A 12298-nucleotide genomic window follows, 5' to 3' on the forward strand; every position below is an offset into this window, starting at 1 on the left:
GTCATTCTATCGTTTTGTCTGTCGTTCTATTGTTCTGTCTGTCGTTCTTTCGTTTTGTCTGTCGTTCTATTGTTCTGTCTGTTGTTCTATCGTTTTGTCTTGTTCTATCATTTTGTCTGTTTCATTTTGTCTGTCGTCGTTTCGTTCTGTCTGTCGTTGTTTAATTTTGTCAATTCTATCATGTTGTCTTGTCATTCTGTCTGTTGTTGTTTCGTTGTCTGTCGTTTTGTTCTGTCTGTCGTTCTATAATTTTGTCTGTGTTTCTATCACTCTGTCTGTCGCTCTATCGTTTCTATCATTTTGTCTGTTCTAACGTTGTTTCGTTCTGTCTGTTGTTTCATTTTGTCTGTTCTTTCATTTTGTCTGTCGTTCTATTGTTCTGTCTGTCGTTCTATTGTTCTGTCTGTCATTCTATCGTTTTGTCTGTCGTTCTATTGTTCTGTCTGTCGTTCTATTGTTCTGTCTGTCGTTCTATTGTTCTGTCTGTCATTCTATCGTTTTGTCTGTCGTTCTATTGTTCTGTCTGTCGTTCTATTGTTCTGTCTGTCATTCTATCGTTTTGTCTGTCGTTCTATTGTTCTGTCTGTTGTTCTTTCGTTTTGTCTGTCGTTCTATTGTTCTGTCTGTCGTTCTATCGTTTTGTCTTGTTCTATCATTTTGTCTGTCGTCGTTTCGTTCTGTCTGTCGTTGTTTCATTTTGTCAGTTCTATCATGTTGTCTGTCATTCTGTCTGTTGTTGTTTCGTTGTCTGTCGTTTTGTTCTGTCTGTCGTTCTATAATTTTGTCTGTGGTTCTATCACTCTGTCTGTCGCTCTATCGTTTCTACCGTTTCTATCATTTTGTCTGTTCTAACGTTGTTGTTTCGTTCTGTCTGTTGTTTCATTTTGTCTGTTCTTTCATTTTGTCTGTCGTTCTATTGTTCTGTCTGTCGTTCTATTGTTCTGTCTGTCGTTCTATTGTTCTGTCTGTCGTTCTATTGTTCTGTCTGTCGTTCTATCGTTTTGTCTTGTTCTGTCATTTTGTCTGATGTATCGTTCTGTCATTTCTTTTTAGTCTGTTCTTTTGTTCTGTCTGTCGCTCTATTGTTTTGTCTGTCGTTCTATTGTTCTACCGTTCTGTCTGTCGTTTCGTTCTGTCTGTCTTTGTTTGGATCTGTCTGTCATTCTATCATTTTGTCTGACGTTTTATTGTTCCATCGTTTCGTTTTGTCTCTTTCATTTTGCCTGTCGTTCTATCGTTGTGTCTGTTTGTTATATCATTATTGTCTGTCGTTCTATCGTTTTGTCATTCTGTTGTTTTGTCTGTTGTATCATTCTGTTGTTTTGTTTTGTCCGACATTCTGTCTGTCGTTGTTTCGTTCAGTCAATCGTTCTATAAGTCCTTCTATTAGTCTGTCTGCCATTGTTTAATTTTGTCTTTCTTCGTTTGTTTGTTTGTCATTCTATCATTTTGTCTGTCATTTTATCGTTATGTCTGTCATTGTTTCGTTGTGTCTGTAGTTTCATTTTGTCAGTTCTATCATTTTGTCTGTCTTTGTTTCGTTCTGCCGGTCGTTCTATCGTTTTGTCTGCCGGTCGTTCTATCGTTTTGTCTGTCATTCTATTTTTTCTGCCGTTCTATCATTTAGTCTGTCGTCGTTTCGTTCTGTCTGTCGTTTTTTCATTTTGTTTGTTCTATCATGTTCTCTGTCATTCTGTCTGTTGTTGTTTCGTTGTCTGTCGTTTTGTTCTGTCTGTCATTCTATAATTTTGTCTGTGGTTCTATCACTCTGTCTGTCGCTCTATCGTTTCTACCGTTTCTATCATTTTGTCTGTTCTAACGTTGTTGTTTCGTTCTGTCTGTTGTTTCATTTTGTCAGTTCTATCATTTTGTCTGTTCTATCGTTTTGTCATTCTATCATTTTGTCTATCATTCTATCTGTCTATCGTTCTGTCTTTATCTTAATCTTCTCATATATCTTTTTATTAATTGCATGACTTTTATTATTGACTTTGTTCTCACCATGAAGAAGCCTTTCTGCTGACATGAAAAATAAAAAGTAGTAAATGAATAAATAATTTTTTCTCTGTCTCATTAGCCGTCCGGTCTGAGCGGCCCTCGACGTTCTGGTCAAGGTCAGCGCGGGAAGGAGCCACGGAAGATCATCGCGAGCGTTTCCCTGACGGAAGACGTCCAGCTGAATAAAGCGGCGAAGGCCTGGAAACCATCAGTGAAGCGCAGCAGCGTGTCAGGTCGCGTCGACGAGGATGACCCCGACTTCATAAAGACGCAGGAGCTGTTCAAGCGCGTCCGCAGTGTGTTGAACAAACTGACGCCGCAGATGTTCCAGCCGCTCATGAAGCAGGTGACTGAACTGACCATTGACACGGAAGAGCGCTTGAAAGGAGTTATCGACCTCATCTTTGAGAAGGCCATCTCAGAGCCCAACTTCTCTGTCGCCTACGCCAACATGTGCCGTTGCCTTATGGGGGTGAGTGTGTGATCAAAATGGTTGTGTTTGAGCTCCAGTGAAGGTCGCAATACTGTGACGTGTGTCTGACCAGTGCAGTGATCGCAAAAGCCAATTCTTCAACTCTAATTGGTGTGTTTTGTCTCTCTTGTTACAGCTGAAAGTTCCCACCACAGATAAACCTGGAGTGTCTGTGAATTTCAGGAAGTTGCTACTGAATCGTTGTCAGAAAGAGTTCGAGAAGGATAAAGATGATGATGAAACATTTGAGAAGAAGCAGAAAGAGTTGGATGCTGCCGCAGGGGTATGAACAAAGAAAAAAACGAATCCCAATTTTGACTGCTTTTTGAAACATATGATTTGGTCCACAATCGTCATGATTTATAGCAGGAAGACAGTATGTGTTCTAAGTAGCATACTAGCATGCCAATCTGACTATTTCTGCAGTATATAGTATGCATACTGCATGGTATGGTACGTTTCTATACAATGTTAGAATTAAAAAATGTTATTTATCATTACAAATAGCATGGTTACTTCACTTCCTGTCTCTGCCCCTTCAGGAAGAGGAGAAGCAAAGGTTGAAGGAGGAGCTTGAAGACGCCAAAGACAAAGCCCGGCGACGATCACTAGGCAACATCAAGTTCATTGGTGAGTTGTTCAAGTTGAAGATGCTGACGGAAACCATCATGCACGACTGCATCGTGAAACTGCTGAAGAACCACGACGAAGAGAGTTTAGAGTGTCTGTGCCGGCTGCTGTCGACCATTGGGAAGGATCTGGATTTTGAGAAGGCGAAGGTGATGCATGCACATTACATCTAGGACCGGCCAAAAGACTCATGTGAATGTTAATATTGAGCTGTGTCTCTTTGTTTTTTCAGCCCCGAATGGATCAATATTTCAACCAGATGGAGAAAATTATTAAGGAGCGGAAAACTTCTTCCAGAATTCGCTTCATGCTACAGGACGTTATTGATTTACGACGGGTAAGAAGCTGTGAGAGTGAGAGTGTGTGAGTAGGGGTGTGCGATATCACGATAAAAATGTCTCCACAATCCTGCTTTTAAAGAAATATCGTAGTATCTTGCTACTATGCACATATCAGTTGAAGTCTTGGCGCCTCCATCCCAACATAGTGAACGACACGATACACATTCACATCACATAACGCATAGGTAGGTTTATTATTAAAAGTTTATTATTTGCATGCGTTTTAAAGCCTTGCGCCTTGTGACACGCGCCTTTCTGAGCGCATACAGCCGAAGCGCGCGCGCACTAAAAGCCTATTAAACAGCGCATGAGTACTGAATGATGTTATCTATCACGTCCTATTGCGCTTAAACTGTCAAATACACACAAGGTTTACATAAACATAGTCAATTATGTCTTAAGTCAACGTAAACAGTTTGGAGAAACCCAGATGTGTGTCTGTATTTCAGATCTGTGCATGAGGTCTTAAAGTGACAGCAGCCTAATAAACCTACCGCCACTTGTTATTAAAGGATTAGTTCACCCAAAAATAAAAATGTCATTTATTACTCACCCTCATTTCGTTCCTCACCTGTAAGACCTTCGTTCATCTTCAGAACACAAATTAAGATATTTTTGACAAAATTCGATGGCTCAGTGAGGCCTGAATTGGCAGCAATAACACTCCCTTTTTCAGTGCACATAAAGCTACTAAAAACATATTTAAAACGGATCATGTGACTACAGTGGTTCAACATTAATATTATAAAGCGTCGAGAATACTTTTTGTGCCTCAAAAATTACAAAATAGCGACTTTATTAAACAATATCTAGTGATGGATGATTTCAAAACACTGCTTCATGAAGCTTTACGAATCTTTTGTTTTGAACGCATTCAAGAATTTTTAAAGTTGTCTTGTAATCAGAATCCAATATTTACTTCATTAATTAATAGTCCTGGTCTGTGGTGAACGGTTCACATTTTCCTGGTGCAGGATAAAACCTTGTGCACAATAAAACCAGGAGCATGAATTAAAGTAAATATTTTTCTGTACAGATATTTCCAGTGTATATTAGAGTGCTGTGGCAGTCGTATCTCTTTCTCTCAGTGTGTGTTCTTAGGAAACTCGCTCCATGTGTGTCTCACACACACACCCTTCCAGATGGTTAACTTGAAGACCGTTTTAAGTTTCATTTCAGTTGAAGCACAACTGAAGTTCAGAAAAGAGGGAGGGAGTAAAAGAGTTACACATTGGGAAGACACATTTGCAGTCTTTTCTTCCCTATTGTGACACATATATCCAAGTGAAACTGCTTCGAGAGCAAAAAAGTGGGGCGGGGCTTGATTTAGTCTGAGAGGAATTGATTGGATGGTTGTGGTTTGCTATTAGTGGATCTCATGTGAGTGACAGGTTGCCCCGCCCTCGTCATCAGAGAAGAGATGCTGCTGCAAGAGGGAGGGGAAGATATTCTGATTCAAGATTACGAGGAACATGAATTTAAAACAATAATGATGAGGATGTTTATAATAAATTCTGCAATTATTCCATAAAAAACTAAACAAGAATTGTCAAATTTTTAAAGCATTTCTGTTTTTGTAGTTCTTCTTTTTGAGTTAATTTTCCCACCGTCTCTCAGAATAACTGGGTTCCGCGTAGAGGAGATCTGGGTCCGAAGACCATCGAGCAGATCCACAAGGAGGCGGAGCTGGAGGAGCACAGAGAGCAGGTCAAAGTTCAACAGCAGCTCATGTCTAAGAAGGAAGGCCGAGGTGGAGGAGGAGGAGGAGGAGGAGGCGGCGGCGGCGGTGGCGGTGGCGGCGGAGGAGGAGGCATGGGTGGCATGGGGCCACGCGGTGGGCCGCACACACCCGGTTCCCGTGGCAACCAGGCACCTGATGATGGTTGGAACACGGTGCCGATTTCCACCAAGAACAGACCCATCGATCCCACCAGACTCAGCAAGATCACCAAGGTCTGATCCACCATCAGTCAAACTTATTATTATTATGATGATGATGGTGAAGCCAACCAAGGTCTGATCCATAATCAATAAATAATCAAATTCTGATTACACTTTAAATACACATTCACGGTTAATAGTCCCATGATGTGCAAATAAAATAAATTTTTATCTTAACTGTTGTATTTTTATTATGATGAAACCATTTTAAATATTATTTGAATTTTACATTTTTATTATTTTAGTTAGTTAAGCTTTTCATCGACTCGTACACTGAACACTAATGATGTTTGTCTGTGATGCAGCCGGGCGCTTTGGACTTCAATAATCAGCTGCTGGCCCCTGGAGGTAAAGGAACGTGGGGTAGTTGGGGCAAAGGCAGCAGCGGAGGCTCTGGAGCCAAACCCAGCGAAAGCAGTGAGTGTGTTTAAATGCACTGGATTTTATTATGCACACGTTTCCGGCCATGATGTAACTCTTATCTGTTCGCTTACAGCCCAAGATTCTGGTCGTACGAGCACTTTGAATCGCTTTTCAGCACTTCAACAACCTTCCTCCTCTTCCTCATCCGCTAGCATGGACTCTGACAGGAGGGTTCCTCACAGGTCAGATTATTACCATTTCATGCAATTCAACAGGTCTTGCGCGCACACACAATATCTCTTCTCTTTGTGCTTTAAAAGTAATGCTTTAAGAACATTGACACTCTTGTAATGCAAATAGTAATTTGTATACAATTACAAATTACTATTTGACACTAAATGACACCTCTTAATGCTACATCTAGTAAAAACTACAATGTTTTTACTAGATGTAGCATTAAGAGGTGTCATTTTTATTTAACGAGTATTGTTGGATATAAGACTTTATGCTCGTTTTAATGCACGTTGCTTATTTTAATATATTTGAGAAAAATCAGATACAGCTTTAGGGTTTATTTCAACTTTTGAAACTCACATTAATATAGGAACACATTTCCACCTTAGGGTAAAAAAGGTGTCCTTGTCAGTGGTGGACAAAGTAAGAGTACAGATACAGTTTTAAAATATTACTCCAGTAAAAATAAAAAGTACAAATTTTCCATTTCACTTTAGTAAAAGTTCAGAAGTACTTGACTTTTAGTGTACTTGAGTATTAAAAGTAAAAAGTACCAATCGATGAACCATGTTTATTATTTAGCCAGCTCTAGTCAGACTCGTTAGTCAGAGATAAGATTAGTGCAGACTATATGATATGTATTGATTTTTTTATTGATTTTATTTTTTTATTTTTTACCATAACTTACACACTATAAAAACATTAAACTTCAGTAAACTACAATATCAGTTTAACTTGCTGATAATACAAGTAAAATAATGTACCATATAATATTTTAAAAATAAGAAAAAACAAAATTTGGGTACATATGTGGCTACAAATAGCCTAGTATGAAAATACAATGTACAGACATCACATGGGTCAAAACATAATAGTTTTATATCATTTGTAACTACTACAACAACAGCGGAGATGCTTGCATTAGTTGGCAGTTTTAGGTAAAATAACGTCTACCCTGTACGGATGTGACGCACAGATGCAGACATGTCCACTTGGGGTTATAACTTTGACTGTTTTTCAAATAGAAGATTTCCTATATCATAAATCAATGAACTTTTGCTTAAAAAACAATGAAAAAGACCATAATTCCTAGTTTTAAAAAAAGGTCATCCTTCCTAGATAAAAAAAAAAACAAAAAATTCGAACAACCATATAACAAATATTACTGCTTATAATTATCACTTTCAGGAACTTTTTAGAACTGTTTTTCTAGAATAATCCAAACCTTTGTATGCATATATAGAAGAGAGGAACTGAGAGAGAGCTTTATGAGCTTTTTTATATTTGTTTCACTGGCAATATATAATGTTGCACAAGATAAGTGATACTACCTTACAGAAGAACAAGGCTATCTGGAGCCATAATCTAGTGACATTTCAGCAATCACATACAAGAAGAGGAAGTTTGCCTTTAGAAGAATCGTCACTAGAAGAAAAGTGCAGAATGCCACTCCAGATGCAAAATATTGGACGGTACCAGTTAATTGGAGCAGAAATCAAAGGAAGAAAGGAGCGAATAATGGAAATTTCCAAAGAAGTCACAAAATTATAGAAGAATTTCCCTTGAAATCCGCTTTCAAACGTTTGCATTTTCAGGCCCCCAAAATGCCATTGTCTTGTAAATGAACGGCCAAAATGCATAACTCATTTCCAGTTTGAGTTGAATGTTTTCTGGTGTAAACCCCCACAGAGGCGGATGTCGATATCTTTAGCTCGAAAGAAAGAGGAATGACATGTTTTTATATCATAAATATATGATATTATGCTTTGGAATGTAGTGAAGTAAAAGTTTCCCAAAATAGAAATACTCTGAAGTACAGATACTTGAAATATGTACTAAAGTACCAAATACTTTCTTACTGTCCACCACTGGTCCTTGATACTTGTTCATTATACATTTAAGGACAAAGTGATATTAATTAACATGTGCTTACTATAGGGTTAGGGTTTGGTTTGCATGTAATTATGCATGATTTACTGACATTACTATAGCAAGTACATGTAATGTGTGACTGTAAAATAAGATGTTATCAAGAAATGTTTCTTGAGCAGCAAATCAGCATATTAGAATGATTTCTGAAGGATCATGTGACACTGAATTCTGCAGTAATGGGATGAAAAGTGGTATCAAGCTACTCTAAGTCAAGTCACCTTTATATAGCGATTTATACAACACAGATTGTTTCTAAGCAGCTTTACAGTGATAACAGGAAAATGATTCAATGATGCAAACAGTTCATTTTGGCTGTACAGCAGCTCTGAAAGAAAATATTGTCTGTTGTAAAGATCATCGGTTATTAAATTAGTTCATTTCATCTATAAAGCTGTTCTGAAGAAAACAGTGATGTCATCATCCAGCTTCAACTTCATTTCTCATGCAATAGTGTCAGTGCTGTCAAATCAATAGTATTGTTGAATATTAAGTGTCCCCATCTATGCAAGCCAGAGGCCACAGTGGCAAGGAACCCAAATTCCTTCAGGTGACAGAATGGAGTCAGTCAGGGGGTCAGTTCTCCTCTGGCCAACGAACGAACACGGTGTTATCATGATTCTGGCTGCATCACAAGTCAGAATCAGGTTATGGATCTGTAGCATTCAAATATTTCATCCAGTTCCTTTTGCTTGAAGATCGAATTCATCACGCCAGTATGAAGACGAGGCTGGTCATAGGTCTGTGCGGAGGACCTGTCTGGTTCTTGTGGTGTTTGCTGAGGATCTGTGCCGAAGGCTGTCGTGTCGATGAGGTCTCCACAGGGGATTGTCTAGTTGACAGGATCTCTGCTGACATTCAGGGCTGCGTTGTGGTCGTGTCTAGATGCAGGTCCACCATCTGATCTGGATACAGACCGGATGCGGCGGACTACGGTAACCTCGGGATAAACAGAGAGACTAATATTAGCGTATATGCCATTCCTCTTATGATGCAACAAATACTTGGGTGTTATGGGAAGTGATCCTGGTTCTGGTTGGCCTAATTTATGCAGCCTAACAATACTTTAATGGATGTGAATTACAGAAATGTGATCGTGTTATGTGTATGCTAGGTTAAAAAGATGTGTTTTTAGTCTGACAGAGTGTGTCTGCTTCCCGAACAATGCTAGGAAGATTGTTCCAGAGTTAAGGTGCTAAATAAAAGAATCTACCACTTGCAGTTTATTTTGATATTCTAGGTTTTATCAGCTGGCCAGAATTTTGAGATTGCAATAGATGTGAAGGACTATAATGCATTAAGAGCTCGCTCAAATTTTGGGGAGCTAAACCATTTAGTGCTTTGTAAGTAATTAGCAAGATTGTAAAATGTATGCAATGTTTAATAGGGAGCCAATGCAGTGTTCGCAGAGCCAGACTAATATGGTCATACTGCATTTGTCATTGAGAGCTTAATTTAGATATATTTTTGAGATGTAAAAATGCGTTTTTACAGATGCTAGAAAATGTGGCTTTCAAATGAAATATTGGTATCAAAGGGCACAACCAGGTTCCTAGCTGATGACGAAGACTTAATAGAGCAGCCATCCAGTATTCTAGGTTATTACGTGAAGAAGTTTTCGGTCCAAAAATGAAAACCTCTGTTTTTTCAGAAGTAGTAGGAAATTATCCAATTTTTTTAAATCAACTATGCATTCTGATAATTTTGTGAATTGGTAAGATTCTTCAGGGTGTGAAGAAATATAGAGCTAAGTATCTTCAGCGTATGTACAGAGTGAAAAGCAACGGTCCTAGTACTAAGCCTTGCAGTACTCCATATTGAACTTGTGATCGATATGACATCTCTTTATTTACTGCTACAAACTGATAACGGTCAGATAAGTATGATTTGAACCATGCCAATGCAGTTCCACTAATGCCAACAGAATTTTCTAAATCCTGACTGGAAATCCTCACAGATACCATTTCTTTCTAAAAAGGAACATAGTTGTGATGAAACTGCCTTTTCTAGTATTTTTGACAGAAAAGGGAGATTTGAAATCGGTCTGTAACTAACTAGTTCTCTAGGATCAAGTTGAGTTTCTTAAATAAGAGGTTTAATACCCATCTTAAAGGTTTTTGCTGTGTATCCTAATGACATTGATGAATTAATATTAAGAAAAGGATCCATGATTTCTGGACGCATCTCATTCAGTAGCTTAGTCTGTCTAGCATACATGTTTTTTTTATTTTGTTGATTTAACAAGTTTAGACAATTCGTCCTCTCCTATAACAAAGAACGAGTGGAATTGTTCCTCAGGGGGTCTATAGCACGATGTCTGATGCAATACTGTAGTATATGGTTGCATGGTTTCTCTCTAATATCAATCTTGCAAGTAAAGAAATTCGTAAAGTCATTACTGCCATGCTGTTTGGAAACATCTGAAGTTGAAGCTTTATTTCTTGTTAATTTAGCAACTGTATCAAATAAACATCTAGGGTTGTATTTGTTAACTTCTAAGAGTCGAAAAATAAGCAGATCTAGCCGTTTTTAAGGCCTTTGTGTATGCAATAACACTTTCTTTCCACAAAATATGAAAAACCTATAGTTTTGTTTTCTTCCAGCTTCACTCCCTTTTTTTGGGATGCTTTCTTGAGGGAGCGAATGTGCTCATTATATCGCGGCATCAGACTATTTTCCTTAATCTTCTTTAAGTGCAAAAGAGCAACTGTGTCTAAAGTGCTGGAAAAGAAAGAGTCAGTAGTTTCTGTTGCAACATCGAGTTCTTCTAAGCTGTCTGGTATGCCGAGGAGTAGAAACTGATCAGGAAGATTACTTATAAAGCAATCATTAGTGGTAGAAGTGATATTTCTACCATATTTGTAGCAGGGAGTTTGGTTTGCGACCTTGGCTAAATGGAGTGTACACGAGACTAGAGTAATGCTGAAAATATTACTTTAAATTACAGCAACATCTCCCCCTTTGCCTTTAAGACGAGGCTCATGTTTATAACCGTAATGGGGGGTAGACTCATTTAAAGTATCTTAATTATATACTTCCATTTATGAGTTTGTCCCCTTGTTTATGTCTCAGGAGTAGTTCCAGTCGGGAACGCAGCGATCGTTTCGACCGGCGCGATGAACGCATGGACCGGGGCGGCGACCGCTACGACCGCCGTGATGACCGCGGATCAGACCGGCTGGACCGGAATCGCCCCGCGGTTGGCAAGCGGAGTTTTAGCCGTGAAAAAGAAGAGAGGAGTCGAGAACGAGAACAGCGCCCCGCCGAAATGGTCCGGCGCGTTTCCAGCATGACGGACGAGCGCGAGAGAGAAAGAGAACGCGGCAGCCGCGAGAATGGTAAGATGAACTGAACATAATAGTTCTGCAAGTTAATATTATATATTATTATTAATATTAATATTGTAATATTATTACTAGTGATGCTGAAATGAAATTTCATTTCAGCATATTCTATTATTTTAACTTGTCTTAATTAATATATGAAGAGTTTGGTTCCAAAACGCGATAAACGCCATTTTCAAAAAAATTGAGTTTCTGCCAAAATCAGTATTGTATCTGGTTGGTATTGAAAAGTCATTTATCAATTTTGCGCAAAATGTGATATCCGTCATGTTATTCTGTCATGTTTTCTCCCGTTCTTTCCAAAACGCGACAAACGCCAGTCTCCTTTTTCTGCAGAACGTGATATATCCGCTCAACCAATCACAGCGCACCATTCCACCCACTGTAAACATTGAAGGCTTTTTTAAAAAGACGTTTTAATACCAATGTACTCGGCAAATGTGTTTATTTAACCGTGCGGTGGCGCCAGATACTCGTTAATCGGTGATGACAAATAATTTATAACATTAACAAGATGACCCATTGAATTCATTTTGGGAACAACGGCTGAATGTATTTTTAGTAAAATGCCTGTATATAAAATAAATATTGGCAAAGTTTAGACTCTGTCATATATGTGAATTAACTTGCTTTGTTGTGTATTTTCAATTTGAAAAATAACTTTTATATTGATGGATTAATTGTATTTTGGAAAAAAAAAAAATGTCATGGATTTATTGCATTTTGGTGAAAAAATAATAAGTTTTTATAATAAACTTTTTAAAATCAAAATGTAGATTTGAATTTTTAATGTTTTTATAACCAAAAGATGCTATGTGAAAGTTTGAAACAGAAAATATTGGTTTTCATCTTGCCACTTTCTTGGTAAAGAAAACACCTTTTTACTCAAATTAATCAAAATGGAGTTATTTCGTTTTGGAACCAAACTCTTCATATGTTTGAATAAATTAGCTTTTTTTTCACAGCCACCATTTCAATTTTTACATTTCAACTTTAAATTGAGGTATCATTTAAAAGTTGATAGAAATGTTAAAATGTTTTTATTT

At 38.0% G+C, this 12298-nt stretch overlaps 1 protein-coding gene across 7 annotated transcripts in view; it reads left to right on the forward strand.

Moving 5' to 3' along the window:
* Positions 1–12298, forward strand: part of LOC137005266 (eukaryotic translation initiation factor 4 gamma 1-like) — a 50144-nt gene that overhangs the window by 31110 nt on the left and 6736 nt on the right. For all 7 annotated transcript variants that reach the window (XM_067366086.1, XM_067366085.1, XM_067366089.1 and 4 more), the window contains 8 exons: positions 2078–2470; positions 2607–2753; positions 3013–3249; positions 3333–3437; positions 5059–5394; positions 5688–5799; positions 5879–5987; positions 10981–11246. In XM_067366086.1, coding sequence (XP_067222187.1) covers positions 2078–2470; positions 2607–2753; positions 3013–3249; positions 3333–3437; positions 5059–5394; positions 5688–5799; positions 5879–5987; positions 10981–11246 — 1705 coding nt within the window. The remainder of the gene's footprint in view (positions 1–2077; positions 2471–2606; positions 2754–3012; positions 3250–3332; positions 3438–5058; positions 5395–5687; positions 5800–5878; positions 5988–10980; positions 11247–12298) is intronic.

The sequence above is a fragment of the Chanodichthys erythropterus genome, chromosome 17 (genome assembly GCF_024489055.1).
Source record: "Chanodichthys erythropterus isolate Z2021 chromosome 17, ASM2448905v1, whole genome shotgun sequence".
Classification (NCBI taxonomy): Eukaryota; Metazoa; Chordata; class Actinopteri; order Cypriniformes; family Xenocyprididae; genus Chanodichthys; species Chanodichthys erythropterus.